This window comes from Notothenia rossii, assembly GCF_949606895.1.
Source record: "Notothenia rossii genome assembly, chromosome: 2".
NCBI classification, from domain to species: Eukaryota; Metazoa; Chordata; class Actinopteri; order Perciformes; family Nototheniidae; genus Notothenia; species Notothenia rossii.
In genome coordinates this window covers 67,458,600-67,473,043 of record NC_136904.1, presented here as the reverse complement: position 1 = coordinate 67,473,043, position 14,444 = coordinate 67,458,600, and the positions used below count along the sequence as shown (strand labels likewise).

At 46.5% G+C, this 14,444-nt stretch overlaps 1 protein-coding gene across 1 annotated transcript; it reads right to left on the bottom strand.

Moving 5' to 3' along the window:
- Positions 1-218: 218 nt before the first annotated feature.
- On the bottom strand, positions 219-2,512 carry LOC307030267 (general transcription factor II-I repeat domain-containing protein 2-like). The gene is made up of 2 exons (XM_079666601.1): positions 1,180-2,512; positions 219-978 (listed from the first exon to the last, which is right to left on the bottom strand). The coding sequence occupies exon 1, from the start codon at positions 2,453-2,455 to the stop codon at positions 1,184-1,186; it is 1,272 nt and encodes a 423-aa protein (XP_079522727.1). The 5' UTR covers positions 2,456-2,512; the 3' UTR covers positions 219-978; positions 1,180-1,183.
- Between the last annotated feature and the right edge of the window lie 11,932 nt (positions 2,513-14,444).

Genomic DNA, 14,444 nt, shown 5'->3' with positions numbered 1-14,444 from the left:
TCGCTGTGTCACTAGCAGTGGCGACTGGTCCTTACGGGCAGGTGTCAGCAGAAAGTATTAAGAAATAATAATTAAAATAATTATAATAATAATAATAAAATATATTTTAAGATCATGTTTAATCATCGGATTCGTCTTGTACATTGCTGTTTTAGTCTGTGTTCTTCTAATTAGTGTCTACAGTGTGTGCCTATTGATCTGTTTAGAGCAGGGGTCCCCAAACTTTTTTCTCTGGGGGCCACATTATCGTTCCTGACTGTGATGAGGGGCCGGGATCGATCATGTGGGCTGTATACTAGGCCACTGCCTGTTATAGCCATAATTTCTAGCACAAAATAGTTCATCATTACAAGTGATTTGCAAAAGAAGTGAGTATTTCACATGTTTTTCAATTTGAAATACCACAGGTATTCCTTTTATTTTCTAATAACAACCATGTAAAAATAGCAAGGAAAGGTTAGAAAAACATGATGATTGACAGTTTATGAGTGATACAATAGAAATCGTAGGCCTATATTACAGTGAGATGAGAAATCATCAAGACAAGAAACTTGGTGAACAATATATCAACTAACCAACTCTTATTTGTATATTCAGGTGAGATTTTTTTTGTTCAAGGTGAAAATGCAATGAGCACCCAAACACTTTTACAGCACAATTATCATCCCTTTGAAATAGGAGATTGAGATGAGGGGCAGTGCATAACGAGTAGAAAGAGGAGAGAGAGGAGAGAGAGGAGAGAGAGGGAGAGAGAGAGACAACGATGGAGAGGCAGATGCTGAGAGAAGAGATTGGGAGGAGAGACTGAGCAGTAAACCCTCGGCAGGTTAAACTAGAAGAGAGTAACAGAATGGGAAGTCAGCAATATGTGCAGTAGGTGAACTGAATTGGTACTTGTAGCCAGGGTGGAAGGAAGGATGGATGGGCAGTGATCTTTGAGGTCAGCAGTTGCAGTCCCCTCTCTTGCTGCCTGGAAACCTGGCATAAAGGGATGACATTGGACACATTCAGTAAATTACATAAATATGCTGCCTGTTGTTCCTTGTGATGTGATTTTACAAATACAGTGTAGCATTATTCATTAAAATTCATTAAAAACATTAATCATATTTCATCAAAAAATCATAGTTCATGTTTACAGCCATATAAAATTGTAATAGTTAAAATCAGTATATTTACCATATCAGTGTGAACTGTGTGCTTGCTTCTGGCTGGTGAGAAGTCCGATGTCTGGGTGTAGCCTAGTGGTTGCCAGTCTCAAAGTTTGATGCAAATGTTCATCTGAGAGTCTGTTCCTCGTTGGATTTTTTATTTGCTTCATGCGGGAAAACGTCTGCTCGCAGGTGTAGGTGCTGCCAAAAACGGTACACATCTTCAGAGCATGTTGTTTAATGTTTGGGTAAGTGCCCTCTGGTAGCTCAGCATAGAACTCAAGGAGGTGGTCAGGCTTGAATGCGTCTTTAAGGACATCACAATTCTGCAGCTCGGCTAGTTCAAACTGAAGAGAGGGAAGTGCGTCGTCAATGTCAGCAGCAAAGGGGTTCTGGAACAGACTTATGTCTTTGTTGTTGACATGAAGCTCGCGGAAGCGCACACTGAACTCTCGCTGCAGAATCTCCAGGGCATCTTTGCACTTCGCGACTGGGAAAGGGGCGGCTGGTTTCTCGGCGCAGTAGCTTTGGGTGGCAGGGAGATGTGTGAAGTCCAGCTTTTGGACCTGTCGCACAAGGAGCTGCAGTTTGACCTCGAATGCTTTTATGTGTGAATACATGTCGCTGATGAGATTCCCTTTGCCTTGGAGCTGTAGGTTGAGGTGGTTCAACAGTTCAGTCACATCAGTTAAAAACGCGAGGTCCCATTTCCACTCCGGGTCGGTCAGCTCCCGTACCGTTTCACCTTTAGATTGGAGGAAGGTGTTGATTTCGGGCAGCAGGTCGTAGACACGGCGCAATGCTTTGCCTCGACTTAACCACCGGATTTCGGTGTAGTATAGCACATCCTGGTGAGCAGACCCCAGCTCGGAGAGAAAGGCCTGGAACTGCCTGTGTTTCAGCCCATTTTTCCGGATGTAGTTGACACAGTGCACAACCACCTTCATCACAGACGCCCACTTCAAAACTTTGCAGCACAGCGCTTGCTGGTGAATCAGGCAGTGGACTTGAATCGGTGGGGCGAGACCTCGTTCCTCGAACTCGCCGTTCAAGCGCCCTACTAGACCCCTCGTAGATCCGACCATGCTAGGCGCACCATCTGTAGTGACACTGGCAAAATTAGCCCATTGCAGACCAAGTTCGCCCATTGTTTTGCACACTTCGACAAAAACGTCTTCTCCAGTTGTTGTGCCTTTTAGGCTTCTCAGTGATGCCAGCTCCTCTGACACTTCAAAACGTGTGTTGACTCCACGAATAAAAATCAACAGTTGTGCCGTGTCCTGTACGTCATTACTTTCATCCATGGCTAAAGCAAAACACTTGAATTCTGCGGCTCTCTCTCTCAGTTGGTCAAACACGTTTCCCCCATCTCCTCAATTCGTCTCGTCATCGTTTGTGCTGAGAGACTCACCCCACGGAAGGCATCTGTCTTCTCGGGACACACCTCCTCGGCCACAGCCAGCATCATGGCCTTCCCGAATTCTCCGTCTGTGAACGGCTTGCCGTGGGTAGCCAGTAGGTTAGCTACTTTGTAGCTAGCTCGGACAGCAGCCAGGTTGACCCGGGATTGACGAAGGAAGGCATCCTGTTGAACAGCTAGTCCGCCTTTCAGACGCCGAACCTTATCATCTCTCGCTAGCCCGCTCAAGCTAGCATACTCTCTGTGCCGGGTTTCGTGATGGCGGCGAAGGTTGAATTCTTTAAACACGGCCACATTTTCTTTACATATAATACAAATGGCACGGTCCTTCCATGGAACAAAAAAATAATCCTTGGTCCATTGTTCTTTAAAAACCCGACACTCTCTGTCAATTTTCCTCACTTTACTGCACGCCATTACACTGCTGTTCAACTGTAGCATAATATTTTCTGCGCATGACTTCGATCAGCTTGTAAGGTGGCGGAAATTCGGTCATAAACATACGTCATATAAATAATACAGACACACATATTAAATTATATAAAATATAAATGGTTAATAAAAAAATATTTTAGTGTTAAAAAAACAAGATGCAAATGTAACAGATGTCAACCAGAACGTTACATAACGTTGCTTTTAAAGCGTGATAGAGGCGCTGGCGATCTGATTGACAGTTCCACTGTTTGGCTCATGGCCACTACCAGAGCCGCTCTGGCCACTACATACTGACGGCCTCGAGTTCTAATCTCAGGTGACGGAATGAACAGCGATTACCGCCCTCGTTTGGAGAGTCATGTTATTATTTCACAAAACAAGTTGGACAACTAAAATAAAATATTTAAAAAAATATTTTATAATTTTTTTTAATTTTTTTTTCTTCTTTGGGCCAGTTCAAATGGTGAGGTGCAGAGAGGTGGAGGGCCGGTCAAAGGGGCGTGGCGGGCCGTATGCGGCCCGCGGGCCGTAGTCTGGGGAACCCTGGTTTAGAGCCATGTGGGACAAAACCCGATCATGCCCCTCCCTCTCACTGTCTAAGTGAACGGTGACTGTAAAAACTACACTGCGCATGCTCAGAGTATTGTCCTATTTAATGTGTGTGGCGAAAAAAATATGACCATAGGGGCACTGAGCTGCCATCCCCACCATACGTCATCTCATATAATTCAGAGCTGATTGGCTGTAAGTACGTGTGCCGCGAAAACTGTGGTGTGTGAAGAGCAGACGAGGGAGGTGCAGACCATGGTGCAGACAGTGACGCGTCCTAAAGTAAGTAAGGAAGTAAGCTGCGCATGGGTTCCCTCCACAAAAAAGCAATGAGATTTCTCCATAGGATTTTAGAAAATAGCTCAAAATAAGATATGTGGGAAACGTACCTGTTAGATAAATGCACGTTTTGTTCAGCAGGATAATATCCACATGTCTACTCTACTTTTATAATTTTCGAATAATAAATCTATCGATTAGATTTATGACAGACTTTTGAAATGAAGATAAGGAGGATTTTTACAAAAAAGTAATAGAGATTTTTGTCCATAAGGAAAGGCAAATTGACTTCATCTTCAAGTCAAGGTAAGACCGCAATTTTATTGAAAATGGGATCTTACTAAGAGAGAACAATTCAATATTTAAATTCTAAAATTACATATTTTGGGTATCCTTTTGTTGAACTGTCTGTTTAAAATTAATCGAAGCATCAGACAAAAAAAGCTTTTGAAAATAATTTTATATTTTGATTTAGGTCAAAATATCATATTTGTAAACCTGAAGAGTCAGTGCCAGTGCCTCACCAGCCATGAACCTCACTGCAGAAGCTTATATATAATATAGACATCTAAGTTTTTTGTGCCCGACCACTTTTGTACATATAAAAGCGCCACTGGTCACTAGAGAAGCACATAATATTGATATAAGCTGAAGAAGACGAAGTGACATCAGCGGCTCATTTGAGTAATCTTCCCTCAGGGAAAAGTACTCCTCTGTGAACGCGATTGGTACTTATTGCCCTGGGGTAATAAGTGCCGGGGCACTAAGCAGAGGTGGGGACTTGAGTCACATGACATGACTCGAGTCGGACTCGAGTCGCATATTTTTGGACTTGAGACTAGCTTGACTAACATTGATAAAAGACTTGACTTGACTTTTGACTTGGTATTCATGCCTTGAGACTTGACTTAAGCTTGAGACAGATGACTTGAAAGGACTTCACTTTTTAAAATTCAATATTTGCGTTTGTTTTTGTATTGAGATATTACATTTAGTTTTTTCGAAACGTGATTGTCAGTTAACATGGCAGCGGCTAGCGTTACTCCAAAAATAGTCAAGTTTGGATTCAAGGATTATTTTGTCGATGACGCTAATAACAAGAGAACAGCGGTATGCAGGGTCTGCAGCATAAAGATCAGTGACACGACCACCACAACATCCAACTTCATTCGTCACTACAAACAAACCCACAGAGAAAGGTGCGTGAATGTGTTGTGTTAGCTAGAAAGCTAACGTTAAGTTTAAGCTACGTTAGACTTGGTTTCAAATTGATTAAGCATTGCAAAGAGAAGACAAAACTGTAAATGAACACTAGAGCCGCTAAGGGATTCATTTTGACTAACCCTTATACTGACAGGCTGTCAGGAGAGGGAGAGAGAGAGAGGAAAAGAGATGCCTCGTTTATTTCCCCTGTGTTATTATCAGAAATTACTGTAAACTTTTGAATAATGTAGTTCATCTACTTTTAGTAGTTTGTTTAAATGTTTTAATTATGTTGTTTTTGTTTGTAGAAGTGCATCATTCCTTGATTTATTGTAAAATGAATCTGAACTTTTTGATCTGTTATGATGATAAACTGAAGCCATTTCAAAATGAACCCAATTAAGTGAGTTTTAAATCGTCCTACTTAGTTTATAAGGAAATTATGAAGAAGAACAAATTAAATGATTTGAAAATGATATCTATGTAGGGGCTGACGCTGTTGCCGGTTCTAGTGTTAACATACATTTAAATTAAATATGTGTAATTGCAAATGACATATACGATTTTCTTACCTGGAATTCTGCCTTTTTGAACAGACTTTTTGATTGAGTCCTAGCTATATTGTCTGCAGTTCTAGGGTTAATATTGATCTAATATGATTGTCATCGGTCTAAATTAGATTTCAAATGATTTACTGTGTATGTAATGAAGATCATAGGGTGGGTTGAATCCATTTTCATAACCACTGTCTTTTAACTGATTTAAATGCGGAAACTGGGCTTATTCATCAGCATTTTGTATGACTTGACTTGACTTGCTTGTCCTGAGCAATGACTTGACTTGACTTGCTTGATTCTCACCACAGTGACTTGGGACTTGCTTGATACTTGTAGGTCAAGACTTGAGACTTGCTCATGACTTGCACATGTAGGACTTACTCCCACCTCTGGCACTAAGTGCCGGCTCTAAGTGCCGGCACTAAGTACTGCAAAGTACGCGGTGTGAACACGGCTAATGAGTATATTTTTAAGTACTCAAAGATGCAATGGTGAGACTTTTTTAAGCTCCAAACTCCAAAGAAGAGTTCATAGGTCGTTTGATATGACTACATCATTTCAAATTAATTATGAAGTAATGTACTGTTAGGGTTCTATTTCGTCCCTACTGACCTTCAGAGGTGGTGCTTTTAGCACTGGATATGTCCATCGCACGCATGCGCAGTTCGAGTACCTAATAACAACAAAGTCACCTGTGACCCACGTGACTACGGCTACATAGGCCGGCGTCATTAGTAGATTGGTTCCTTTTCATCTTCTCGCTTCGCGAGAGTACCACGGCTACATTCTTGTAGCCTACAGCGTTCAGGTTTGAACGTTTGATATGAGGGATTTCTCTGCAAGCAGCTGGCCGCGTGCAGCTTCGCGACTGACAGTCGGAGCTACGGGTTGTTAACGCGTCCTCCAGGAGCTGTGGCCGGCTGTGCGCTGTGCAGAGCCTCGACGGACGGGTTTGTGTCAACTTGTTGCTGGTGATGGCTGTGTCCCCGCACCCTCTCCCAGCTATGTTGTCCTGATTGTTTTCTTATTTATTGTTTGGCTTATACTTTCTGGTGACGACAGTGTTCCCGCTTCCTCTTCTATAAAGTTGCCCTTACTATGCTCTTTTGAAAGTTCTGCTTGTGGCGTTGTGCCCGAGCTATCATTATCACTATATTATCACCATCCGCCCCCCCCCCCTACTTCACTGACCTCCTCATCCTCTACCAACCACCCCAGTCCCTCAGATCCACCTCAGCCGGTTTGCTCTCAATCCCCAAGGCCAAACTCCGGAGCTTCGGGGACAGAGCCTTCTCTGTGGCAGCCCCGAAGCTCTGGAACTCCCTCCCCCAAGACCTCCGTGAGTCTGATTCCCTCACCCTGTTCCAGTCCCGTCTCAAAACCCACCTCTTCAACTCTGCTTATCCTTAAACCCGCCCCTCCCCCCTCTGAACCAACATCCTCCTGACTGCTTTTCTGTTTTTGTTTTGTTTTTGGTTTTGTTTGTGTTTTTGTTCTTGTTTTGTTTGTCGACCTGACTCATAATGTAAAGCGTCTTTGGGTCTAGAAAAGCGCTATATAAATCCCATGTATTATTATTATTATTATTAGCATTTGAGTCCCAGCTTTAGCTGCGTCTCTCATTCAATTTAGTATGGAAAGCCCAGTGTGCCATATTTTGCCGGTTTATTTTTAGATGCAGAGAGTAAGGTAAGTACTGGCCATAGTTACTACTGTAACTACGTTCCTAGGCCATGTAAGCACTGGCCATGGTTACTACTGTGACCATGGCCTACGGTTTTATGCGGGCTGTTCTATTCCATAGAAGCTAATTATCTGGTCTTAACATTTGTGTTTTGACTTGTTTGCTTGATTGTTAGCAGCAGCCGCTTGGCTAACACCTTACATGTACTGTTAAGCTTCATTATTTAACTCAGCCGGTGAGGGCAGTGCTCTCGCTCCCGCTCCCGGTAACGTATGGTTTTAATTGCAGTAGCGCTATATCGTTGTATTTACTGCTCCTAGTACTAGACTAGCACTAGGATGATATGCAGAGAACAATCTTCACTGTGTGTGCTGTGTGCTCTGCATGTGTGGCCATTAAAGAGGATTCCATCCTCCCAATATTATATGATCTAGTGTGCAGCCGTTTGACTGACACTTTTAGACACCGGCTGTTATGTATGTGTCACACCAGGTGTGACTGTGCCTTTAAGATGGCACCAGGGTTTTGGGATGTGTGAACCGGATACAGTTAATGTTGTTGTGTTGTCATGAGAGCGTGTGAAACAACGTGTTGAATAAATGGTCAACCACCATGTCGTAGTCCATAATCAATATACAACATTGGCGACGAGGATTATGGATTCTCTACTCTCACCTCTATCCCCGTTCCTCGCACTGCCGGGCGAACCGCCGATTCCGTGGATTCGCTGGCTTGAGTCCTTCGAAACGTTCATAGTAGCCGCGGGGCTAGCTGAAGCTAACAAAGACAGGAAGAAAGCCCTGCTGATACACTCACTGGGCAGCGAGGGACAGCGGATTTTTCGGACTCTCAGACTAGCTCCGAAATATGCGGACTGTGTTACACTACTCACTGGACACTTTGCTGCTCCACAAAATGTTATGCTCCGGCGGATTGTTTTTCGGCAACGCCGGCAACAGGCGGGTGAGTCCGTCCACCATTACGTGGCTGATCTAAGGGGACTAGCCAGCCTCTGTAAATTCGGAGCACTGGAAGATGAACTGATACGGGATCAGCTGGCTGAGCACACTAACAGCTCAACGCTCAGAGAAAAGTTGCTAATGATGATAGACAAGCTCACTCTGACAAGAGCAGTGGAGGTAGCTTTCCAGCTTGAGTCAGCAGCAGCCTTACCATCACAGCTAGCTCCCTCCTCCAGTTCTTTTCCCCACAGACCCATGCTACTAACTCAAACGGTGGCGATACCCGTGGAGCCTCCCGGGGAGGTTTTCCCTGAGGACAACTTTGAAGTGAACTTTGCAGCACGCCAGGGTACGGCAGCACGCCGGGCATGTGGTAATTGTGGCTCATCATCGCACCAGAGTCGAGCTCCGAACTGCCCTGCCAAGGGACAGAGGTATCGACGCTGTGGCAGACAGAACCATTTCTCACGGGTCTGTCGCTCTGTTCCTGCAACCGACAGCCCACCTCCACGTACGCCTGGGCCGCACGCACCGACGACCATCCACTCACTGTCAGCTATCTCCCAACCGCTAAAGAGCTGCACCGTGGAGCTGGATGGGGTCTGCCTCCCGCTGCTGGTGGACACGGGGGCCTCCAAGTCGCTCCTGAATGTTTCCACGGTCCGGCGTCTCTTTCCGCTCCGAACACTCACCGCCGACGCCGAGGATCTGTACGGGTATGGACACTCTAAAATAGGAATGGCGGGCACAATCTCCTTTGCTGTGTGTTACGGGACTAAGGCTCTCTCCACATTCACCTTTCAAGTGTCTCACTAGGGGGCCAACCTCATGGGTTTTGATTTGTTTTGTGAGTTGGGTTTCAGCCTTATGGACAATTCTGGGACCGCCATCTTGTCTTTTGGCTCACCGTGGCATCAGCGCTGGCCTGCTCTCTTCAGTGGTTTGGGCTGCCTCATCGCCTTTAACCACCAGCCCCTCCTCAAGCCTGAGGTACACTCTGTGATTCAGCCCATACGCCGCCTGCCTCTCGCCCTGCGCGACGACGTCACCACCGAGCTGCAAAAGCTCTTGGACGCGGGCATCATTGAACGCATCGATGCTTCCCCGTGGATTTCAAACCTGGTGGTGGTGAAGAAGAAGTCAGGGGGCCTGCGCCCGTGCATCGACCTCAGGCCGGTGAACAAGGCCGTGATACCTGACAGGTATCCGCTGCCCACAGTGGAGGAGCTAGCCGCACAATTCTATGGCTCTTCCATGTTCACAAAACTGGATCTTCGCCAAGGCTACCTGCAGGTTCCGCTGCACCCTAACAGTCGCAGCCTTACAGCTTTCGTGACGCATGTCGGAGTGTTTCGCTACACCCGCATGCCCTTCGGCCTCAGCTCGGCCCCCAGCTGTTTCCAAAAGATCATGACCATCTTCGCCGGCATCCCGGGCGTGGTCGTCTTCCTGGACGACATAGTGGTTCATGGTGCAACACCAGCCGTTCATGACGAACGCCTGGCGAGGGTGCTGGACGTCCTCGCCAAACACAACCTCACACTCAATGGGGAAAAGTGCACCTTCGCCGTCCCAGCCATCGAGTTTGTGGGTTCTGCTTGACCGCCGACGGCCTCAGCCCGCTACACTCTAACGTAGAGGCGGTGCTGCGCCTGCCTGAGCCATCCTGTCCTGCTCAGATCTCTTCATTTCTGGGAATGACGGCCTACTACCTGCGTTTCCTTCCGCAGTACTCCTCGACCACCACTCCACTACGCAAACTCCTGAAACAGGACGCGGTCTGGGAGTGGACCCCGGCCTGCTCTGCCGCCATTCGCCAGCTCAAGACGCAGCTCACCTCAACGCCGGTACTCTCGTTCTTTGACCTAGCAAGCCCCACGTTTGTGACCTGTGACGCGTCCAATACGGCAATAGGGGCGGTGCTGTCCCAGATCCAGGGGGGCAAGGAACGCCCGGTGGCATTCGCCTCTCGGTCCCTCAACTCGGCCGAGCAGAAATACTCGGTGGGGGAGCGGGAGGCCCTGGCCTGCGTCTGGGCGTGCGAGCGGTGGCACATGTACGTGTATGGGCGACACTTTACGTTGCGTACTGACCATCAGGCTCTCACAGAGGAGGACAGCAAATGAACAGTTGGAGTGGTTCTCAACCGTGGACTTGAGGGATGCCTACTTCCATGTGGGCCGGGCAACATGGTGCCTTATATTCAGTTCCTCCGGCCCTTGGGCAGACTGACGGCTGCCTCGGCCGTTGGGCCCTTAGGCCCGCTGTCATTGCGCCCCATGCAGATGTGGCTGAACAGCCTTCACTTGGGCGCCAAGTGGCACAGGCACAGGAAAGTCAGGGCGTCACAGCGTTGCCTCCAATCTCTGTCAAACTGGAGGGGCAGGGCCTATCTCCTGATGGGCGTGCCCATGGGCGCCATCCCATCCCGCCAGGAGACCGTCACCATAGGTGCAGGTCTCTCAGGGTGGGGTGCAGTACGGCAGGGCAGGACCTTTCAGGTTCAGCGGCCTGCCCAGGATGGTGCACGCCATGTCAACGTGCTAGAGCTTTGGGCTGTGCAGCTTGCACTCACTCACTTTCTACCCCAACTGGGGGGCAAGAATGTGCGTGTTCCTTGGGACAGCATGTACGTTGTTGCCCAGACAGCAGTCCCTTCTAGATAGTGGGCGTTCTCACTCCACTCTGAATTTATGTGGCTGCTATTTCTGCCCGACATATTCGGGTCGACGGCTTGGGACCTGCCCCTGCTGCCGGATGCCCTATCATCTCCTCCCTTCGAGCCCCTGGCCCAGGTGGAGCTTAAGTGGCTGCCCTTTAAGGCAGCATTTCTGCTGCCATGACCTCAGGCAAACGAGTTGGAGAGCTACATGCCCTCTCCGTGAGCGATACATGCTTGAGGTGGAACTCCGATGGCTCGGGTGTTGCCCTCTGGCCGAACGTGGCGTTCCTGCCCAAGGTGCTTCCACTAGCCCACTCCAATCGGCCTATCCAGCTGGCGCGCTTTAACGTCCCACAGGAGAACGGCACGCCTGAGTTGCTGTGCCCTGTGCGTGCCCTAGAGGCGTATATTGGTGCTACGCCACATATACGACAGTCAAAGCAGCTCTTCATTTGCCATGGCGGCACGAGAAGGGGCTGAGCTCTCTCCAAACAGCGGCTGTCCCACTGGGTTGTGGATACAATCTCACATGCCTATGGGGCTAGTGGTCGCCCCCCGCCATCAGGGGTGAGATGTCACTCTACAAGGAGCATCTCAACGTCTTGGGCTGCCCTGAGAGGGGTGTCCCTGGAGACCATCTGCGCTGCGGCGTCGTGGGCATCGTCTGGCACATTCTCCAGGTTCTACCGGGTCAATGTCGCCACTCCCCATCCTTTGGGCGTGGTCCTGTTGCCGAGCTCCGCTGCTTCCAGCTAGGTAAGCAAGTGTTCGGATTCTTCATGACATGGTTGGTATAGTCATCCAGTGCTAAAAGCACCGTCTCTGGCGGTCAGTAGGGACAAAATAGAACGATAGTTACAGCTGTAACTACGGTTCTATGAGTCCCGGATGACCGCCAGAGTTTCCGGTCACTCAGAATTCTTGTGTGCTCGAGAGAAGATTCTGGGAACCGATCCACTAATGACGCCGGCCTATATAGCCGTAGTCACGTGGGTCACAGGTGACTTTGTTGTTATTAGGTACTCGAACTGCGCATGCGTGCGATGGACATATCCAGTGCTAAAAGCACCGCCTCTGGCGGTCATCCAGGACTCATAGAACCGTAGTTACAGCCGTAACTATCGTTAGTTATATAGGTAGCAGTTCAGAGGTCTGGAACCAGGCAACTAACTAACCCTAACCAGGCAAGTTGGGAGAGCGCATGCCGATCTAAACTGTATAATTTAAAGCTTTGCCTTTGGTTGTACGACATGTGGTCCAACCACGTCTAAAGGCAAGGTTGTACAAATATTGTGCAAATCCAACACACTCAGAGTCAAAACAGATGCTTTCATGGCGAGAGTTCGACATAAAGTAACTACAAATCCGGAAAATGCAAAAACACTTTTTGTTAGAAAAATATCACTTGTCACCAGCTTGAGCTTCAATAACAGGATACATGTATTTATTATCCTTGCAAGAATGGAAGTAGTCATCACATACAGCATATGGAACAACTAGTTCCTGAACAGTGTCCTTCACATGCTTATATGCAAGAGAGGGTGTTACACAGTCACAAGATGCAGGAATACCGGTTCAAAGCAGTATACAATATTTTGTTCAGATTAGCTAAAACCCACGTCAGAAATGATCATGATTGTCATATGTTTATCTCCATAGAGGCTGAATCATCATGTTAACCTGTTGAACCCCATCCTTGTTTTTCAGGTCTCAGGCTCGAAAATGACATTTCCAGAACAAATGACCATAACTAAACTTTAAAAGGGGAAAATTAATAATATTTTTTCTCAAAGTAATGATAAACCTGTGAGTTGGATGTAGAAAAGTCAGAATCAACATAAATGTTTTTTTATTTTAAAGAAAATTCAGATTGAACATAGTAAAAACCTGTAAATGTTAGTGTCCGTCCAAAGATTATTTTCTTATAGTGAAAACAACCCTTGAATGATGGGATGGTAGACTAAAAGCTTTAGGAATTCAAAGTACAACATATAATAAGTACTCTGTATCAAGATTGATGCAAAATAAGTGACATTTGACCTTTTTAGAGAGGTTTAGCAAAAAAACTCCACCTCTGGGGTGATTTGGGTGGAAATAGGCGTGTTTGCCATTTCTCTGAAACCCATTGGTCGATTTTGGTGATTGACATCTCTTTTTAACCGTTAGAGCCAATACAATTGAAGGGGGATTTCCACATACACACGTTAACAAAAAAAAGTGTCGGCTTCGCGCACGCAGTTTTGGCCAGAGCGAACCTATCTCTCGCTCTGAAAAGTTAGTTTATTGCTTATGGATTATCAGAAATCCTTTCAAAGGGACACAGACACATTGGATTAACCTATGGATTAACCTTCAGCAGCGTTTTTATCGTTTTAATGCCATTGAAGACCACTTTTGACCAGACAACAACAAAGGTAAGCCATTTTGCCGTTTTAGCTACCTAGCGCCACATGTTTTGATGTCTGTTTTTCTTTATAAAGTTGCGAGTTCTTATCATGGAGTGATAATGTAGGTACCGATTGATTCTGTGTCTGCTCTCGATGCTAATCGATGGGTTGGAGGTGCAGCTACGATAAGTAATAAGGGTGTTATGAGTGAGTTTCTGTGCAGTAATGCGTTAGCATTTCTTTGCTCGTGGCTAATTTAGAGGCTCAGCGCTAGCTTTGTGGGGTTTTTTGAAAATAAAAGATCGGTTAACTGAGTTTCTTCCCGTTACATGGCAACACAGTCTCACCCCCTGAACGTCCTGGAGCGACACTTGGTCAGGGTCCTTTGGCGTGCAATTGTGACGCGCCTAGTGTCCTTCAGCTTCATAAACGGACGCAAAGAGCTTCCTACTGATTGCAATGTATTCCCATTAGTGGCAGTATTTGACGCTCAGGGAAGCATCGCATCGGTCCATGTCGGCAGCATTTAAAGGCAATTTGAGCGTCCATTCCCATTGAATAAAGGAGGATTTTACACCCGGAAGTAAGTATTCTCTTTACTGTCGATTGATTTTACAGTGATATCTGCACTACTGATCAACTCAAAAACACCAGATTATCCTTGTTAATCACTCAACTTTGATTTGTTTAAATTGTGTACAATGCTTTTGTATTTTTCTTCGATTCGGTGAAACAAATATGTTTTCGGAGTTTAGGATGGCAGAAGACACTACAGTGGAGTCCAACCCACATGTCCGTCCCCCCCCCCCCCCCCCCCCCCCCTCTTTAGGTCACAGGCTCCTCCAACAGTGCAACACAATAAAACAGATAAAAAATTGTGCAAGTAAATACAAAAATAAAAATAGAAAAATAGTAAAAAGTGAAATAGTGCAATAAGATTCTATATACAAGTGATTGGAATATGATATATTTGACAAATAATTTCTAAGTAGCAGCCAGATGAACGTTATGGATGTTGTTTCAAAGTTCGGGTATTTAATAGTCTTATGGCCTGTGGGATGAAACTGTCCCTGAGTCTGGTGGTTTTAGTCCGGATGCTGCAGTACCGCTGCCAGACGGCAGCAGACAGAACAGTTTGTGGCTGGGGTGATGGGG

Coding starts and splice junctions, on each gene's coding strand:
- LOC307030267 (XM_079666601.1), bottom strand. CDS start 2,455: ATGGATGAAAGTAATGACGTACAGGACACGGCACAACTGTTGATTTTT.